This window comes from Stomoxys calcitrans, chromosome 1 (assembly GCF_963082655.1).
Source record: "Stomoxys calcitrans chromosome 1, idStoCalc2.1, whole genome shotgun sequence".
Classification (NCBI taxonomy): Eukaryota; Metazoa; Arthropoda; class Insecta; order Diptera; family Muscidae; genus Stomoxys; species Stomoxys calcitrans.
The window spans coordinates 193,793,656-193,815,131 of NC_081552.1; the positions used below are offsets into that span (position 1 = coordinate 193,793,656).

A 21,476-nucleotide genomic window follows, 5' to 3' on the forward strand; every position below is an offset into this window, starting at 1 on the left:
GACATTTCAATCCGTTGTGATATCACAGCAAAATGAGAACCAAAGAAATGAACTTCTTCTGACTGCCAGTGAGAGACACACGCACACACAGCAGACTTCGACGTCAACGTCCTCACAGCTTCTCCAAAAGTCGTTACTTGCAAGCTTGCAAGCAAGTGACCTGTCTTGGTAGACACAATGTCTGAGACGCCTGTTCTAGCCAGCGTCCGCAAAGCGGTAGACCTCTTCAAGTCTAGATTAGACCACATGATTTTAAAATGTTCACAATCCTCCGTTGTGACCATCTGTCATTCTTTGCACTAAAGACATACCCACAGATTCCAGTTCCCCTCGCATATGAAAGGTAGTTCCTAGTCTCACTCATCTGCTCTGCAATTCTCTGGGACATCTGGCCCAGCCCCCAAAACAGTTGAATTTTGAACTGTTCAGCCATCTCATTGGGAAATCCGTGGCAGTCGAGGGTAGGAGATACAAGTTACCTACAGTTGCACCAGTCTCCTTGGGAGGAAAGAATGTTCCCATTACTGAAAGCGCATAATGCCTGGGTGTTTTCCTGGACAGTAAATTGAACTTCAAATCAAACATTTTGAGAAGGGTCAAGAAAGGCAACTCTTGTCCTACACACTTGGGGGCTTAATCACATGTCATTTACTGGGTATATACTGCAGTTATCAGACTTAAAATGCTCTATAGTGTTGTGGTCTGTTGGACGGCGCTTCAAAAATCCACCTATAGCACTCGATATATTTCGATTCCTTCGGTAACTGCGAAGTGGTCCCATCCAATGACGGGATTCCTGGAATCATTATTTTTTATACCCACCACCTTAGGATGGCGGGATACTAATCTAGTTATTCTAGTTTGTAACACCACGAAATATTGATCTAGGACCCTATAAAGTATATATATTTTTGATCGTCTCGACATCCTGAGTCGATCTAGCCATGTCCGTCCGTCTGTCGAAATCATAATAGCGGTCGAACACGTAAAGCTAGCCGCTTGAAATTTTGCACATATACTTAATATCGATGTAGGTCGTTCGGGATTGCAAATGGGCGATATCGGTTCAGATTTGGATATAGCTCCCATACAAACCGATGTCCCGATTTGACTTCTTCAGCCCCTGGAAGTCTTAATATTCATCCGATTTGGCTGAAATTAGACACATAAAGTTCTTTTATAACTTCTAACAACTGGGCCTAGTACGGTCCAAATCGGTCAAGAACCAGATATAGCTCCCGATATAAACCGATTTTCCGATTTGATTTGTTGAGCCTATGGAAGTCTCAATTTTCGTCCGACTTGGCTAAAATTTTGCAAGAAGTATTCCGCCGTATTCACGTCTTCCAACAACTGTGCCAAGTATGTTCCAAATCGGTCTATAACCTGATATAGCTCTTATAGAAACCGATCTCTCGACTTGACTTTTTGAGCCCCTACAAGCCCCACTTTTTGTCCGATTTCGCTGAAATTGGGCACGTAGTGTTCTGTTATGATTTTCATCAACTGTGCCAGATACGGTCCAAATCGGTGAAGAACCTGATATCGATTCCATACAGACCGATCACACGATTTGATTTCTTAGGCCCCCGAAAGCCGCAATTTTTCTCCGATTTGGCTGAAATTTTGCATATAGTATTCTGGTATGACTTACAACAGCTGTGTCATGTACGGTTCAAATCGGCCAGGAACCTAATATAGCTCCCATATTAACCGATCCTCCGATTTGATTTCTTGAGCCTCTGGAAGCCACAATTTTTGTTCGATTTGGCTAAAATTTTGCAAAAAGTATTCCGTCACGTCTTCCAACAAATGTGCCAAGTATGTTCCAAATCGATGTATAACCTGATATAGCTCTCATATAAATCGATCTCCCGGTTTGAGGTCTTGAGCCCTTACAAGCCCCAAATTTCGTCCGATTTCGCTGAAATTGTGCACGTAGTGTTCTGTTATGACTTTCAACAGCTGTGCCAGATACGGTCCAAATCGGTGAAGAACCTGATATAGCTTCCATATAAACCGATCTCCCTATTTCACTTCTTGAGCCCCTGGAGGCCTCAGTTTTCATCCGACTTGGTTGGAATTTTGCATGTAGTGTTCTGTTCTGACTTCTAACAACTGTGGCAAGTTTGCTTTAAATCGATGAAGAACCTGATATAGCTCCCATATAAACCGATCTTCCGATTTGACTTCTTGAGCCAACTCCTGTCTGGGTTCTAATGTACCGTCAACGAATGCGTTTGGAAGCTGTGGTCATAATTTCGTGTGCAATAGAAATTATCGATTTATATGTGTGGACCCCCAGAAGAGGGGTATGTTGTTTTGAACAAAGGAGTTGCTTTTGTTTTGAGAAAGCAAAATTCTCTTTCTAAATATTTCAGCCACCTGTTAAACCTCCATGTCCTGATGGTCGAAGCATAGTTTGCAACAACACAAAACGTCATTGTTTTAAATATTTTTCAATGAACACAAGATAAAATTTGTGATAATAATTTTATTTATTTTAATTTATTATCATCAAAATATTATTGGGTTGCCCAAAAAGTAATTGCGGATTTTTCATATAGTCGGCGTTGACAAATTTTTTCACAGCTTGTGACTCTGTAATTGCATTCTTTCTTCTGTCAGTTATCAGCTGTTACTTTTAGCTTGCTTTAGAAAAAAAGTGTAAAAAAAGTATATTTGATTAGAGTTCATTCTAAGTTGTATTAAAAATGCATTTACTTTCTTTTAAAAAATCCGCAATTACTTTTTGGGCAACCCAATATATACATACATATATACCATTTCAAATGTTACAAACAATACGAGGGTTTATTAAATACACATTTTTTCTGCTGGATATGATAGTATGCACCCGATGAGCATAAGTATTCCATTCCTTTAATAGAACCATTTGCCTTATAGCAATGCACATATCTGAAAAGAAGGTAAAACATTAGGTTAGGTTGAAAAGAGGGTGCTGGGGTTAATCCGCCCTATGCCACTATGGACATACATCTAAACTAGTTATCGGCTTGCTGCGCTCTCTGAAAACTAACAAGTAAAAGCGTGCTAAGTTCGGCCGGGCCGAATCTTATACACCCTCCACCATTGATCGCATTTGTCGTGTTCTTTGTGCGGTATCTCTTTTTAGGCAAACAAAGAATATTGATTAGGAACTGTTATGCTATCGGAGCTTTAACGAGTTACTAGCTGACCCGGGCGCGTTCCGTTGCGCCTTCTTTTACTTTACATGGAACAAAAGTTTCCTTGGAACATTTATTTTCGACAATTAAAGAGGTTTAAGTGAAAAAACATGCTACGAATATAGTATATCGCTTGACTTCGATGTAAGGTGTACTCCATTCTTAAAATACTTTATTTCAGCCCGCTACTCCAATGAAATCTGATTTAGGGGTGTTTTCGGGGGTGAGGTGGTCCCCCAGGCACTTGGCCCTGAAAAAATATCACCATAGTGCTTTTTTTTTCAAAAACCATTTATTTAAACCCCATATTGCCATTGGTTTAGGGGAGTTTACACGATGAGGCGTCCCCCAAACACATGGTCCAAAATAGTTTATTAAATTCGTTTTCTAATCTTAATTACCACATAATGGCATGGTCGAAAAATTTTTACCCTTTGCGGGGTGTTTTGGGGAGGGGGTGATGCCCCAAAATCATGGTCCTAAATTTGGATATCAAATTCGTATTCTACTCCCAAATACCTTTATTTGAGCCACATTTTGCAATGGTCACTAAAAAAAATCATTTAAACTCCTTATTGCAAAAGTCAGGAAATATGTCCGGTTTGGGGTATTGGCCCTAAAAACTATAAATATTTAGTTCCAATCTCTTTAAGACCAAACTTATCTTGGTGAGCAAATACGTCCTACTTGGGGTTTGTTATGGTAGTGGGACGTCCCTTAGACAGTTGGTCCCTTATGTTGATATCAGATACGTGGTCTACTCCCAAATACCTTTAATTTGAGCCCCATATTTCCATAGTCGGCAAACATGACCGGCTTGGGGGATGGACGGCCACTAAGTGAGTTGGCCTTGAAAATATATATCGGATTCGTGTTCCACTCTAAAAACCCTCTTATTTGAGCCTCATATTGCATAAGTCAGCTAATACTTACTATTTGGGTGGTGTTGTCGGGGTGGGGTGGCCCCATAGACACTTTTCCCAAATATTGATATCAAATTCGTGCTTTACTCCCAAAGACCTTTCATTTGAGCCCCATATGGCTATGGTCGTAAATTTGTCCTCTTTGGGGGATGTTTTTGGGGAGAGGCGGCCCCCCAAATACTTGGTCCCATATTTGGATATCAGATTCTAATTCTACACTCAAATACCTTTTATTTAAGCCCCATATTGATATGGTCAGTAAATAAGTCCTGTTTGGGGGGTGTTTTGGGGAAGGGGTGGACGCACAGAAACGTGGTCCCACATTTGGACCACAGATTCGTATTTAACTCGCAAATACCTTTCATTTGAGTCCTATATTGCCATGGTCGGTAAATATGTCCGATTTGGAGGTGTTTTGAGGGTTGGGGTGGTCCCCCTCAAACTTGGTCCGACAATTGAATATCAGATACGTTTTCTTATCCTAAATACCTTTCATTTGAGTCCCATATTGTCGTGATTGGTCTAAATATATGTTTGGTAGGTTTTAGGGTGGATCGGCCCCCCTAGGTACCCCATCCGAAATTTGGATACCAAATTTTTATTTTTAGGGTACTATATGAGAGCACACAAAATTTCGCTTAAATCGCACCACCCATCTCCGAGATCTGGCGTTTCTGAAAATTAGGTTAAGGGGGAGGGTCCGCCCCCCCCTTCAGATATCAAAAAATTTAGTACCCTATTTTCACCACGGGGTCATGATGCACCATCTTTGAAAATTTCAAGAAAATCGGTTCAGCCGTTTCTGAGTCTATAAGGAACACACAAACATACAAACAAACAAACCTACAAACAAACACAAATTGATTTTTATATATAAGATAGTCCCATTCGGACCATAAATGAATGCTGAACATTGTAGAAGTCATTGCGTAATATTTCAGGTCATTCGGATAAGAATTGCGACTGTTAAGGGCTCAAGAAGCAAAATCGGGAGATCGGTTCGTATGGGAGCTGTATCAAGCTATTGAACTATTCAGAACATATTAGACACGTATGTTGAAGGTCATGAGAGAAGCCGTTATCCAAAATCAGAGAAGAATTGCGCCCTCTAGTGACTCAAGAAGTCACGATCCAAGATCGGTTTATAAGGCAGCTATATCAAAGCATGGACCGATATGGCGCATTTACAATCCCAACCGACCTACACTAATAAGAAGCATTTGTGTAAAATTTCAAGCGGCTAGCTTTACTCCATCGAAAGTTAGCGTGCTTTCGACAGTCAGACGGACGGACAGACGGACGGACAGACGGACGGGCATGGCTAGATCGACTTAAAATGACATTACGATCAAGAATATATGTACTTTATGGGGTCTCAGAGGACTATTTGGAGGAGTTACAAACAGAATGACGAAATTAGCGTACCTCCATCCTATGGTGGAGGGTATAATAAGTGTCCTTGAAAACGAAAATTTTAAGTTTGGAATTCCGTGCTACTTACAAAATTCTTGCTGTTTTCTATATCACTCTCTGGTATTGTGTCCCCACCTAAGTACCGGTGTCTGTTAGCCGCGAAAGCCGGGCAATGACATACGAAATGCTCCAACGTTTCATCATCTTTCCCACAAGCCCCGCACATGCCATCACTTTTGCATAAGTGGTCTCGTAGTCCTATGTGACTCGTTATGACACCTGCTTACTTCCTTCGGATCCGGATGACCCCATAGGATTTTCGCCGTCCTACCCTTAAATCGGACTGCGTCGACCCGAAAGGCTTCGGGTTAACCAAATTTATCAACGGCAGCTCTCTGGCCTTCACTACCAAATCGTCTGCCCTTTCATTCTACCTTACTCTGTTATGGCCTGGCACCCAAACGATGCGGATTGTGCCACCCTCAGAGAAGGTGTTAATCTACTTGTTACACTGCAAGACTGTTCGTAATTTTACCCTCCTGGATGTTATTACCCTTATGGTCATTTTACTGTTCGTAGAGATGTTCACACTCGACGTCCTCGTGTTAGTACCACACTATCTCACACACCAAGTAAAGCATTAAGTCTTGCTATAAATATAACTAGCCGGACAGGGCCCGCTCCGCTGCACCTTCTTTCAGTCACTTATTTTTTCAGGAAAAAGTCCTGTTTGGAAGTGGTGGTATGGCCTTTCAGATATTTCGCCCCAATGTGGATATTATATTGGTGAACTACTACCAAATTTCTTTCATTTGAGTCTGATAATGATATGGTCGGTATATATGTCCAGTATGGGGGTGTTTTTGGGGGTGGGGCGGACCCCTTTGTATCGGATTCATGCTCTAGTCTCAAATACCTCTCATTTTAAACTAAATTCAAATTTCCATTTGGCTGGCTTTAGAGGTGGGGGCCGCCCTAGATATCCCACCCTAAATAAGGATGCCAAATTTCTGTTTCTGGGTTATTATAAACAAACTAAAATTCGCTTAAATCGCACCACCCATCTCCTAGATCCGGCATTTTTGAAAATAGCGTAAGGGGAGGGTCCGGCCTTAAAGTTTAGATGTTAGATCGACTTCATTCCCTTGGTTTTGGTGATGGATTAGAGTCGTCAAAACTTTTGCCCCGAAAGTAGATATCAGATTCATACTCTATTCCCAAATACCACATTTGAGCTATCAATTGCTACAGTCGGTATATATGTGTGGTTCAAGGGGAGTTTATGAGATGAGTCATCCCCGAAACACTTGGCCATAAAACGGATATCAGATTTGAGCCCCTTTTTACCATAATCCACATATATGTCTAGTTTGGGGCATCCAAAATAGAGGGTGATTTTTTTGAGGTTAGGATTTTCATGCATTAGTATTTGACAGATCATGTGGGATTTCAGACATGGTGTCAAAGAGAAAGATGCTCAGTATGCTTTGACATTTCATCATGAATAGACTTACTAACGAGCAACGCTTGCAAATCATTGAATTTTATTACCAAAATCAGTGTTCGGTTCGAAATGTGTTCAAATTTTGTTCAGCGATGAGGCTCATTTCTGGTTGAATGGCTACGTAAATAAGCAAAATTGCCGCATTTGGAGTGAAGAGCCCTACTCTCAAATTCCTTTTTTTTTTAAGCCGAAATTGCAATTCCAAACACTTGGCCTCAAAAATTGGATATCAAATTCGTTTTCTACTGTCAAATACCTATCATTTGAGCCCTTATTTTGCCATAGTAGGCAAACATGGACGGCTTGAAGATAGTTTAGGGGGCGGAATCCTGAAATGATATCAGCATAGTAGGCAAACATGGACGGTTTGAAGGGAATTTAGGGGGCGTATTCTGAAATGATATCAGCATCGTGCTAGAGCACGATTTTGTTTGAGCCCCATAATGTCAAGCATATTTGTACAAACTATAAGTCGCAGTTTTCATCCGATCGTCTTCAAATTTGGTACGGTCATGTTTTTCCTTACCTAGAGACGAAGCCTATTTAAATTGGAAAAATTGGTTCAGATTTGGATATAGCTTCTATATATATGTTCTTCCGATTTGCTGTAATAATGCAATAAAATGGTCATTTGTTAACCGACTCTCTCAATATTTGTCAGGAAGGATTTTCTTATAACTCTTGACCACTGATTCCCACGACACTTAAGGTGACATTTCATTTGATACACACATATTGCCCAAAGCGGTGCAAGTGTCCTGTTGGGTGGTGTTATTGGGGGTGCGGGACCCCTCGACACTAAGGGTGACATGTGTATGCCAAGTTCGTACTCTACTCTTAAGTACATTTCATTTGATATCCATATTGTCCCAGTCGGAAAACATGACCGTTCGGGTGGGTTTTGGGATGGGGCGTCCCCCCAGGTTATTTAACCCCAAAGTTTCATATTGGTGGTACCATAGGGTGTTTTTGGGGTACCATGGGGTGGTATACAAAATTTCGCTTAAATTGGTACACCCATATCCGAGATCAGGCGTTTTAGAAAATTGGAGTAAAGGGGAGGGTCCGCCCACCCTTCGGAAATCAAAAATGTACTCTATCCTCATAAAGTATATATATTCTTGATCGTCATGACATTTTAAGTCGATCTAGCCATATCCGGTCGTCTGTCGAAGCACGCAAACTTTCGAGGGAGTAAAGCTAGGCACTTGAAATTTTCCAGAAATACTTCTTATTAGTGTAGGTCGGTAGGTATTGTAAATGGGCCAAATCGGTCTATGTTTTGATATAGCTGCCATATAAGCCGACCTTGGGTCTTGACTTTTAGAGCTTCTAGAGGGCGCAATTCTTATCTGATTTGACTGAAATTTTGCATGAAGAGTTCTGGTGTAAATCCCAACAACTTTGCTAAGTATAGTCTAAATCAGTCCATAACCTGATATAGCCGCCGTATAAACCGATCTCCCAATTAGGCTTCTTGAGCCTCTTGAGGGCGCAATTCGCATTCGATTTGACTGAAATTGTGAATGACGTGTTTCGTTATGACTTCCAACAACTGTGCTTAGTATGGTTTAAATCGTTCCATAATATGATATAGCTGCCAAATATGACTTCTTGAGATTCTAGAGGGCGCAATTTCAATCCAATTTGGCTGACATTTTGCATGAAGTGTTCTGGTATGACTCCTAACAACTGTTCGAAGTATGGTCGTAACCTGATATAGCCGCCATATTAACCGATCTCCCGTTTAGAGTTCTTGACCCTCTAGGGGGCGCAATTGCTGCTCGATTTGGCTAAAATTTGGCATGACGTGTTTTGTTGTAACTTTTAACCACTGTACTAAGAATGGTTCAAATCGGTCCATAACCCGATATAGCTGCCATAAAAACCGATCTTGCGTCTTGACTTCTTGAGCTTCTAGAGGGCGCAATTCTTAGCCGATTTGGTTGAAAGTTTGCATGAAGTGTTTTGTTTTGACTTCCAACAACTGTGTCAGTCCATATCGTGATATAGAAGCCATATAAACCGATCTCCTGATTAGTATACTTGGGCTTCTGGAGGGCGCAATCCTTATCCAATACGGTTGAAATTTTGCATATGTCATTTTGATATGACTATCCCAAATATGATCTAAATCGGTTTATAACGTGATATAGCTACCATATAAACCGATCTCCCAGTTTGACTTTTAAGCATCTGGGGGGCGCAATTATTACCCGATTTGCCTGAAATTTGTAGGTGGTGTTTTTCTATTTGAAAAAGTCATTCAAAGAACTTAGGCCCATAAAAGCCACATTCCTTTCCGATTTTGCTGAAATTCGGGACAGTTAGTTGTGATAGGCCCTTCGACATTCTTCGTCAATTTGGCCCAGATCGGTTCAGATTTGGATATAGCTGCCATATAGACCGATCCGCCGATTTAAGGTTCGACATACTTTTGCAAAATGGCACAGATCGGTTCAGATTTGGATATTGCTGCCATATAGACCTATCTCTCGATTTAAGGTTTTGGGCCCATTAAAGGCTAATTTTTTGTCCGATGTCGCCAAAATTTTGGACAGCGTGTAAGGTTAAGCCCCTCGATATACTTCTGCAATATGGCACAAATCGGTTCAGATTTTTATATAGTTGCCATATAGACCGATCTCTCGATTAAGGGTTTTGGGTCCATACAAGGCTCATTTATTGTCCGATATCGCCGAAATTAGGGACAGTTAGTTAGGTTAAGCCCCTCGACATAGTTCTGCAATATGGCATTGATCGGTTCAGATTTGGATATAGCTGCCATATAGACCCATCTCTCGATTAACGGTTTTGGGCCCATAAAAGGCTCATTTATTGTCCGATTTTGCCAAAATTTGGGTCAGTGGATTCTGTTAGGTCCTTCAACATTCCTCTTTAATTTGGTCTAGATCGATCAAGATTTGCATATAGCTGCCATGTAGACCGATCCTCCGATTAAGGGTCTTAGGCCCATACAATCCACATTTATTATCCGATTTTGCTAAAATTTGGGACAGTGAGTTGTGTTAGACCCCTCGACATGCTTTGTCAATTTGCCCCAGATCGGTCCAGATTTGGATATAGCCCCCATATAGACCGATCTCTCGATTTAGGGTTTTTGGGCCATAAAAATCGCATTTATTGTGCGATTTCGCCGAAATATGTGAAAGTGAGTTGTGTAAGGCCCTTCAACATTTTTCTGCAACTTGGCCCAAATCGGTCCAGACTTGGATATAGCTGCCATATAGAACCATATCTCGATTTTAAGTATTGGCCCCTTAAAAGGCGCATTATAAATTCGATTTCAGTAGGCTTTTCGACATCCGTGTCGTATATGGTTGAGATCGGTTTAGTTTTAGATATAACTACTAAAAAGACCAATATTTTGTTATACACAATTGAACAATGTCTTGTACTTATAGCTGATATGGGGGCATAAATTATACATTTTTCGCCGGATTATGACGAAAGATGGTTTACATATACACCCGAGGTGGTGGGTATCCAAAGTTCGGCCCGGCCGAACTTAACGCCTTTTTACTTGTTTTTCATCCAATATCGACGATATTTGGCTAAGATACACATATGCTTGTGATGGTGGATATCCTTAAGTTCAGTCTGGTCAAATTTAAAGCAAGTTTACTTGTTACTACACAATTGTCATACCTCTTGCAATAGGGATCCGTCGGTGAAGTTTCATACAACCCGATTTGGTTGATTTGTTCACAAACTTGCTGGGCGGTTAGATTCTCATTTGGCTTTGGCGTTGAAGTTGTTTCATTCTCGCCACCTTCACCTGTGCTGGGAGGTGTTGTTGTTGTTGTAGTAGTAGTTGTTGGCGTTTGACCACCACCATTTCCGTTTCCTTCCTCTTCTGCCACCATGTCGCAGGTGACTTCGTTCGCCAAATTTTGGGGTACGCAAACAGTATTGCTTTTTGCATCACAAACATAACCCTCAGGGCAATATCCAGTTGGTCCTATAGGTCGTAGAGCGCCATAACACATTCGAAATGTTGTCCGACTCATACAGGCAAACACATGATTGCGGTGGGCACTACACAGGCCACACAATGATGTGTCACCACAACTGGGTCGACGTTGGGAGGAGCTCTGAACACATATCGCATTTAAATCGGTGCAATCGAAACCATTCTGGCAATGGTACAGCTCGTCCATGACGGGCGTATCACCTGCAATGGAAAATGGGCCAAAATTTTGTTGGTCAATAAGGCAGAGCGGTGGGTCATGGTGGTCCTCTTACCACCAAAACACAAATAATAGGATGTTGTGTTAATACAGGCCGCCTGATTTGATTGGCATACGTTGCACTCAGCGGCAGCATAATGAGAATGCTTCAGGATGACATATGACACCTGGTATGGGGAAGGAGAAAATTAGTGAATTATTTATGAAGAGAACAAAAATAGTTAAAGAATTTTGTGATATTGTAAAATGTACAAATAAACTTTTTACAGTCCATTTATTTGTGATTCAGTTCATATTCTTTAATACTCACTTGCCAAATGAATACAGAAATCCACCTTTTATGGTTTATATCAAACATTACACTACTTTTGATTACAAAACTCTTAATGTCTGCCAGTGAATTGCTTCACAAAATATATATTTTTTTTTTTTTGTTATAGCTACTCTTTTGGTTCGTGCGTTACGCTTCAGTGCTTGTGAGCAACTATTTGTTATTACTTATGATATCAAGATTTATGGATATCTTTAAGAAAAAAAAAGCGCTCCCATAGAAAAATGTTACTTTCGCCACATGGCGAGTGGTTAAATGACAAACCTCAATGTTGGTGAAATGCCATTTATTTACCATTCTAGTTACTTAAGTAGGTGCTAATTTCATCTTATTTGCATTTATTCTCCCAAAAATATTTAATGGGCCCAATAAGTATTCAAGCACCTAAAAATAGTGCCTGCGTGATAATTGTGTTTAGTTTGAGAGATTTTAATGATTATCTGGGCAATAAAGATTATTTACATGGCCTTATCTTTCTCTTTATAACGTTCAACTCTTTAGCAGAATAGCTTGGTATTTGACAAAATCTTTTTATACCCTACACCACTACTGTGGTACAGGGTTTTATACCGTAGTCGATTTTTTTGCAACGCTTTGCAGGAGAAGAGCTAGACTCATTGTTAAGTATACCGATAGGCTTTGAATCACTTTCTAATACGATTTAGCTAAGTCCGCCTGTCTGTCTGTCGATGTAGTCTGGTGAAAGAGGTAAATGTCGCTTTAGTTGCCCGACAGTCATGGAGTTGTGTTCATCTAATTTGGCTCAAGGACAAACATTATATTTTTGTAAAAAATGGTTTTAGATGTAGGTATAGCTCCCACATATATAATAGAGTGTCCCACAACACCAAAACCAAATCCGATCCAAACCATATTTGGGGCGGATGTGGGGAGACCTAAAACTACCAACTGTTCCACATTTTAGCGAAATCGAATAATAAATAATGCTTTTATGGGCTTCAGACCATTTATCGGGAGATCGGTCTATAGGGCAGCTATATCTTAATATAGTCCGATCTGAACTATATTTGGGTCAGATGTTGGTAGGCCTAAAACTACTCACAGTTTTAAATTTCAGCAAAATCGGTTAAAAAATAAAGCTTTTATGGCCTTCAGACCCCCTATCGGGAGATCGGTCTATATGGCAGCTATATCTAAGTATAGTCCGATCTGAACCATATTTAGGTCAGATGTCGGGAGGCTTAAAATAACCCACTGTTTTAAATTTTAGCGAAATTGGGAAATAAATATAGCTTTTATGGGCTTTAGACCCTTTATCGGGAGATCGGTCTATATGGCAGCTATATCTTAATATAGTCCGATCTGAACCATATTTGGGTCCTATATTAGGAGGCCTAAAACTACTCACTGTTTCAAATTTCAGCGAAATCGGATAAAAAAATAAAGCTTTTATGGGCTTCAGACCCTTTATCGGCAGATCGGTCTATATGGCAGCTATATCTTAATATAGGCCGATCTGAACCATATTTGGGTCCTATGTTAGGAGGCCTAAAACTGCTCACTGTTTCAAATTTCAGCGAAATCGGATAAAAAATAAAGCTTTTATGGGCTTCAGACCCTTTATCGGGAGATGGGACTATATGGCAGCTATATCTTAATATAGGCCTATCTGAACTATATTTGGGTCAGATGTTGGAAGGCCTAAAACTACTCACTGTTTTCAATTTCAGCAAAATCGGATAAAAAATAAAGCTTTTATGAGCTTCAGACCCTTTATCGGGAGATTGGTCTATATGGCAGCTATATCTTAATATAGGCCGATCTGAACCATATTTAGGTCAGATGTCGGGAGGCTTAAAATAACCCACTGTTTTAAATTTTAGCGAAATTGGGAAATAAATATAGCTTTTATGGGCTTTAGACCCATTATCGGGAGATCGGTCTATATGACAGCTATATCTAAATATAGTCCGATGAGAACTATATTTGGATCCTACGTTAGGAGGCCTAAAACTGCTCACTGTTTCAAATTTCAGCGAAATCGGATAAAAAATAAAGCTTTTATGGGCTTCAGACCCTTTATCGGGAGATCGGTCCACATGGCAGCTATATCTAAATATAGTCCGATCTGAACCATATTTAGGTCAGTTGTCGGGAGGATTAAAATAACCTACTGCTTCAAATTTCAGCAAAATCGGATAAAAAATAAAGCTTTTGTGGGATTCAGACCCGTTATCGGGAGATCGGTCTATATGGCAGCTATATAGATACTAGCTGGTCAGGGTCCGCTCCGCTGAGCCTTCTTTCACTCTTGTATTTTATCTGAGTCCTATACTGTAACGTCCGGAAATAAGTCATATTTAGGGGTGCTGCTACGACACTTCAGATATTTCGGGCCAATGTGGACATTATTTTAAGGCTCTTCTCTGATATCCAAATACCATTCATTTGGGCCTTATATTGCTATGGTCGGTAAATATGTTCAATATGTGGGTGTTTTTGGGGGTGAGGCGGATCCCCATATATCAGATTCGTGCTCTGGTCTCAAATACCTTTCATTTGAGTCCCATATTGTCATTATTAGTTTATATTCCATTTGGCTGGCCTTGGAGGTGGGGCGTCCCCCCTAGACATCCCACCTTAAATAAGTATACCATATTTCTGTTTTTTAGTTTTTATAAACAAACTAAATTTCGCTTAAATCGTCCCACCCATCTCCGTGATCTGGTGATTTTATACCCACCACCATAGGATGGGGGTATACTAATCTAGTCATTCCGTTTGTAACTCCTCGAAATATTGGTCTAGGAACCCACAAAGTATATACATTCTTGATCGTCTTGACATCCTGAGCCGATCTAATCATGTCCGCCATCCATCCATCCGTCCGTTCGTCCGTCCGTCCATCCATCTATTTGTCGAAATCACGATAGCAGTCGAACACGTAAAGATAGCCGCTTGAAATTTTCCACAGATACTAACTGTCGATGTAGATCGTTGGAAAATGCATATGGGCCATATCGGTTCAGATTTGGATATAGCACCCATATAAACCGATCTCCCGATTTAACTTCTTGAGCCCCTTGAAGCCTCAATTTTTGTTTTAGCTGAAATTTTGAACATAGTTTTCTGTTTTGACTTCTAAAAACTGTGTTTAGTTCCATCCAAATCGGCCAAGAACCTAATATAGCTCCCATATAAACCGATCTCCTGATATAATTTCTTGAGCCCTTACAAGCCACAATTTTTGTTCGATTTGGTTGAAATTTTGCAGGTCGTGTTTTGTTGTGACTTCCAACAACTGTTCCAAGTACGGTCCAAATCGGTGTGTAACCTGATATAGCTGCTATATAAACCTATCTCCCTTTGACTTCTTGATTCCTTACAAGCGTCAATTTTTGTCCGATTAGGCTGACATTTTGCATGCCATGTTTTGTTTCGACTTCCAACAGTTGCGCCAAATACGGTCCAGATCAGTCTATAACCTGATATAGCTCCCATGTGAACCGGTCTCTTGATCATCCTTGCTCGGTTTCCATAAGCTTTAAAATTAGTAGACAGAAGTTTGGTATGGTAAATAAAATCAGACACCAAAAACTATTTTTTATGTCAGATTTGTATTCTACTTTTAAATATCTTTTATTTGATACCCATATTACCCAAAGCGGTTAAAGTTTCCTGTTGGGTGGTGTTTTTGGGGGTGGAAGGCCCCCCCCCCACTTAGGATGATATTTTAATGGCAAGTTCGTACTCTACTCTTAAACACCTTTCATTTGATTCCCATATTGTCCCTATCGGTAAATATGTCCGTTCGGGAGGGTTTTGGGATGGAGCGTCCCCCCAGGTCATTTTACCCCAACATTTTATACCAATTTCGTGTTTTCGGGGTACCATAAGGTGGCATACAAAATTTCGCTTATCGGTGATGGGGCGACCATCAATTACTCGGACTTAATTTTTTATGTCATATTCGTAGTCTACTCCCGAATACCTTTCATTTGAGTCCTTTATTGATATGTACGTCCAATATGTCTGTAGGGAACAGTTTTTGGGGTTGGGCGACCCTTTTGAAATGTGAACCCAACTTTTTTTTTTACCATATTCGTATTCTAGTCTCCAATATTTTTCGTTTAATACCCATATTGTCCCTATCGGTCCACTTTTGATTTTGGGTGGCGTTTTTGGCATAACGGAGGAAGGCCCCTGACCCTTCCAATATCAATTAATTAATAAGTCTATACCTCTTTCCTGAGCATATTCGTAATCTACTCCCGACTACCTTTCATTCGAGCCTGCAGTGTTCGAATCGATTCAGAAATTCTTCATGGTTCAGTTCAAAAGTACCCTTTTTAGTGAGGGATAATCTAATACATGATTATTACATCCGATATGCACTGCTATCCTAGCTTATATATATTTGAAAAAGTCATTTAAAGAACTTGACAAATGCAATCCATGATGGAGGGTATATAAGATTCGGCCCTGCCGAACTTGGCACGCTTTCATTTGTTTTTATATATTTTTGTGACAAATATTTTGATGTTTAGAAAATACTCAATGTCAATGTCAATGCCAACGTTATTATACCCGCCACCATAGGATGGGGTATACTAAATTCGTCATTTTGTTTGTTACGCCTCGAAATATGCGTCTAAGACCCCATAAAGTATATATATTCTTGATCGTCGTGACATTTTAAGTTGAACTAGCCATGTCCGTCCGTCCGTCTGTCTGTCGAAAGCACGCTAACTTTTGAAGGAGTAAAGCTAGTAGCTTGAAATTTTGCACAAATACTTCTTATTATTAGTGTAGGTCGGTTGGGATTGTAAATGGGCCAAATCGGTCCATGTTTTGATATAGCTGCCATATAAGCCCATCTTGGGTATTGACTTCCTGAGCCTCTAGAGGGCGCAATTCCTATCCGATTTGGCTCGAATTTTGCACATAGTGTTTTGATATCACTTCCAACAACTGTGCTTAGTCTGCTTCAAATCGGTCTATAACCTGATATAGCTGCCATATAAACTGATCTGGGGTCTTGACTTCTTGAGCTTCTAGAGGGCGCAATTCTCCTCCGATTTGACTGAAATTTTGCACATAGTGTTTTGATATCATTTTCAACAACTGTGAGTAGTATGGTCTTAATCGGTAAATAACCTGATATAGTTGCCATATAAACCCATCTTGGGTATTGACTTCCTGAGCCTCTAGAGGGCGCAATTCCTATCCGATTTGGCTCGAATTTTGTACATAGTGTTTTGATATCACTTTCAACAACTGTGCTAAGTATGCTTCAAATCGGTTGATAACCTGATATAGCTGCCATATAAACCGATCTTGGGTCTTGACTTCTTGAGCCTCTAGAGGGCGCAATTCTCCTCCGATTTGGCACAAATTTTGTACAACGCTTCTCCCATGGCCTTCAACATATGTGTGCAATATGGTCAGAATCGATCTATAGCTTGATACAGCTCCCATATAAACCGATCTCACGATTTCGCTTCTTGAGCCACGAATTGGACTATAACTTGATATAGCTACTCCTCCGTCCTTATTCATTATTCTTTGTTTGCCTAAAAACAGATACTGCGCAAAGAACTTGAAAGATGCGACCATGGTGGAGGGTATATAAGATTCGGCCCGGCCGAACTAAGCACGCTCTAACTTGTTGATGTTAGAAAAGGTCTTGTCTTTTAATACTTTGGCTTACTTAAGTTAAGACCACTAGATAATCAGTTGTATGATATTCGGTGGAGGAACATGTGCATTTCTGCAAATAAAGGGTAATGTTTTAAGAGCTATAGGAAAGTTTTTCAAAAAAAAAAACATATAAAATTCAGAAAAATGCATGAAATCTTTATTTGAATCGATAGTACGGCCCATGTAATTTAATGTTTGAAGATAATTTCATGCAAATGTTGACCGCTACTGCGCCTTAAATGGTCCATACGCCTAGTCCAATTTTGTCGTACTCCTTCCAACATTTCGGCCGGTATCTCACGAATAAAGTCCAAAATAGAATGACCGCGTTGAGCTTTGGTTTTGAGCGTCGCGTTGCAAAAATGCAACTCTGCACACAAATTCCACATAAAATCAACACCCAAAAGTTAAAAAATGTTTAGCTTTGACCGTTTAGTGCTGCCACATGTAGATAGTGTTTCTACTATCTACATGTGGCAGCACTAAACGGCGCTCATTTCCAAGCGTAAAAAATTAAAAATTTTTAACTTTACCGCGTTGCTATTGTGGGATTTGTGTGCAGCGTTGAATTTTTGCAACGTGACACTTAACAAGTAAAATCGTGCTGCGTTCGGCCGGGCCGAATCATGGGAACCAACCACCATGGATTCTGCCGATTTAGACCGTTCTTGGTACAGTTTTTGGAAATAGTCACAAAACACAACGTGCTTAGATTCAGCCAAATCAAATAAAAATTGGGGCTTGCCAGGGCTCAAGAAAACAAATCGGGAGATTGGTTTATATGGGTGCAATATCAGGTTATGGACCGATTTGGACCGTACTTGGCGCAGTTGTTGAAAGTCTTAACAGAACGCTACATTCAACAATTCAGCCAAATCGGACAAAAATTGCGGCTTCCAGGGCTCAAGAAGTCAAATCGGGAGATCGGTTTATATGGGAGCTATATCAGCTTATAGACCGATTACCATACGTAGCACAGCTTTTGGAAGTCATAACGCAATACCACGTACAAAATTTCAGTCAAGTCGCACAAAAATTGTTGCTTCCAGGGGCTCAAGAAGTCAAATCGGGAGATCGGTTTATCCCATATAAACCGTTATATCTGAATCTGAACCGATATGACCCATTTGCATTCCCCAATGACCTACATCAATATTAAGTATCTGTACAAAATTTCAAGCGGCTAGCTTTACGCGTTTGACAGCGTGATTTCGACTGTCGGACGGACATGTCTATTTCGAATCAGAACGTCGAGAGTATCAAGAATATGTATACTTTATGGGATCTTTGACGAATATTTTGAGGTGTTACAAACGGAATGATTAGATCAGTATACCCCCATTCTATGGTGGTGGGTATAAAAACAAAGCACAACGCGCTCATTCTGTTTTGGCCTTATATGCTTTAAAGTTAAAGGAGGCCACTGTAGCGCAGAGGTTAGCATGTCCGCCTACGACGCTGAATGCCTGTGTTCGAATCCTGGAGAGACCATCGAAAAAATTTTTCAGCGATGGTTTCCTCCCTCTAATGTTGGCAACATTTGTGAGGTACTGTGCCCATGTAAAACTTTTATCCATAGAGGTGTCGCAACGCGGCATGTCGTTCGAATTCGGCATTAAAAATGAGGTCCACCATCCCTACCGCACAACACCCCCCAAACAGGACTTATTTACTAACCATGACAATATAGGGCTCATATAAAAGGTATTTGCGAGTAGTATACAAATCTGATATGCAAATATGGGGGTGTTTGGGGGCCATCACCTTCCCAAAAACGCCCTCAAAGGGGACAAATTTATGACAATAGCAGTATGGGGCTCAAATGAATGGTCTTTGAAGGTAGAAAGCGAATCTGATGTATTGTATATTTTCAGGGTCAAGTCACTGCGTGAACGCCCCATCCCCCAAAACACCCCTCATAGGATATGTTTGCCGTCTATAGAAATAAGGGACTTAAATAAAAGGTCTTTGGGAGTAAAGCCCGAATCAGATATCAATATTCGGGAAAAGTGTCTATGGGGCCACCCCACACCCATAATACCACCCAAATGGGATGGTATTTTAGAAGTATTTTAGAGTATAACACGAATCTTATATATATTTTCAAGGCCAAAAAAATCTCGCCAGGATTCGAACCCAGGCGTTCATGCTAACGTCTGTGCTACGGTGGCCTCCAATCCAACACACTGTTCCAAATTTCAGAGAAATCGGATAATAAATGCGCTGTTTTTAAGCGCTATAAGTCCAAATGTGGTCCGATGTGGACTATACGCGGTTCCGATATTGAAAGGGCTTGTCTAATTCACTGTTCCAAATTTTAGAGAAATCGCATGATAAACGCAGGTTTTATAGGCTTAAGTTTCTAAGTCCGCAGATCGGTCTATGTGGCAACTATTTCCAAATATGGTACCATATCGATCATACTCCGTTTGGATATCGGGTGCCCTACTGCAACTCACTGTTTAAAGAAATTGGGTGAAAAAGTCGCCTGCAGATCGGTATATATGACACCTATATCCAAATCTGGTCTGATGTGGACCATAGTCGGTTCAGATATTGGGTGGCCCAATACAACTCACTGTTCCAAATTGCAGAAAAATAGGATAAGAAATGCGCCCTTTACGCGACTAGGAACCTTAGTCTTCAGACCCCTCTTCATGGCAACTATATCCAAATGTGAATATACTCGGTTCGGATATCGAATGGCCTTGTCCAACTCACTGTTTCAAATTTCAGAGAAATCTCGTGATAAACGATCCCGACCATTCACGGTTCGGATATCGGGTGCTCTACTGTGACTCACTGTTTCAAATTTCGGCAAAATGGAATAATAATCGTAAATTCACCTTTTATGCACTTAAGACCCTAAATCAGCAGATCGGTCTATATAGCAGCTATATCCAAATGTGATCCGTTGTGCACCATACTTCGAGTGGTCTTGTCCAGCTCACTTTTCCAAATTTCAGAGAAAACGAGTGATAAATGCAACTTTCATTGGCTTAGACCCTGAATCCGCAGATCGGTCTAAATGGCAGCTATATCCAAATATACTCCGATCTCGACCATTGTCCGTTCGAATATAGAGTACTTTTTGAAATCTGTCCTTCCCCACTGGAGCACACTTTGAGCCCAATCCAACCGGATGACCCACCCACACAAAACTTGTTAGGTCCCGTTTCGACGCTTTCGCCACCTGTTTTGACCGTGACAGGGTGATTTTCAATCTCTTGCAATCCGCCAGTCTTTAGAGATGTGTTCGATAGTTCTACAGGCAAGTGTTCAGCAACAACTACTGAGTCGTCTGCTGATTACCCAACCCCACCGCTTCTATACACCTTCAGTTTCAACTTGTTGCATCCGTAACATACTACTCCTTCAGACATTTTGAGGTCTGCGAGACAGTCTGATTTTAGTACGAATACTGCACGTCTCCGATCACCATCAGCCTCATCCAATCTACCAATCTTTTAGTCAGTGCTTGAAAGATAGGGATTATTGTCCCTTAGACTCCTAAGTATGGATTCAGGATCTGAGGTAATTCTTGGTACCCAAGCGTTAAATTACATGGACCGTATTATCGATGCAAATAAAGATTTCATGCATTTTTCTGAAGTTTATATGCTTTTTTTTGTAAAACTTTCCTATAGCTCTAAAAAAATCACCCTTTATATAGCGTCAAACATCTATGATCCTTTTCAGTATGCTGCTGAAAGGGACACTTCCAATTCAGTTGCACGTCCTAGATCACTCCTAAGTATTTGACCTTGTCGGATATCGAAATCGTTCTATTAAAGAAACGTAATCTAGCCCAGTCGTATGCTTTCTGCAAGACCCTTTCGGTTTTTCGGCATAGCTGGTTCGGAGTATAGATGTCCCCTCTGTATGCGCAGCTCAACATTTGTATAGGTGGACCCTTCTCTTAGAACCGATAATCTGGTGAAATTTTACCGGATCCACTGCCGATATCGATGACTGCATAATTCAGTCATCTGTTGTGCTTCGTTGCCACTATGGCAAAAGTGGGCGGCTCTTTACTTTTTCAGCAAGCATCTTCCCCTTCCGTAATGGCTGTGGCGTCCTTTTGGAAGTCACAGTCCTCCATGAAGTCTCAGGGATCCGGCCGGTAAAGCTGTAAACACCACACAGGCTGGAACATTGAGATCCGATCTGTGTGGTGTTCATTGCTGGCACGAGAAGCATAGGCGCGTCCACAGGTTGCGGATAGTGGAATGCTCCATACGAAGT

The 21,476-nt window shown here is 40.7% G+C and overlaps 1 protein-coding gene across 1 annotated transcript; it reads right to left on the reverse strand.

The window, feature by feature from the left end:
- Positions 1-2,770: 2,770 nt before the first annotated feature.
- On the reverse strand, positions 2,771-11,772 carry LOC106089997 (uncharacterized). The gene is made up of 4 exons (XM_013256025.2): positions 11,550-11,772; positions 11,295-11,406; positions 10,698-11,223; positions 2,771-2,919 (listed from the first exon to the last, which is right to left on the reverse strand). The coding sequence occupies exons 1-4, from the start codon at positions 11,595-11,597 to the stop codon at positions 2,796-2,798; spliced, it is 810 nt and encodes a 269-aa protein (XP_013111479.2). The 5' UTR covers positions 11,598-11,772; the 3' UTR covers positions 2,771-2,795.
- Positions 11,773-21,476: the final 9,704 nt, after the last annotated feature.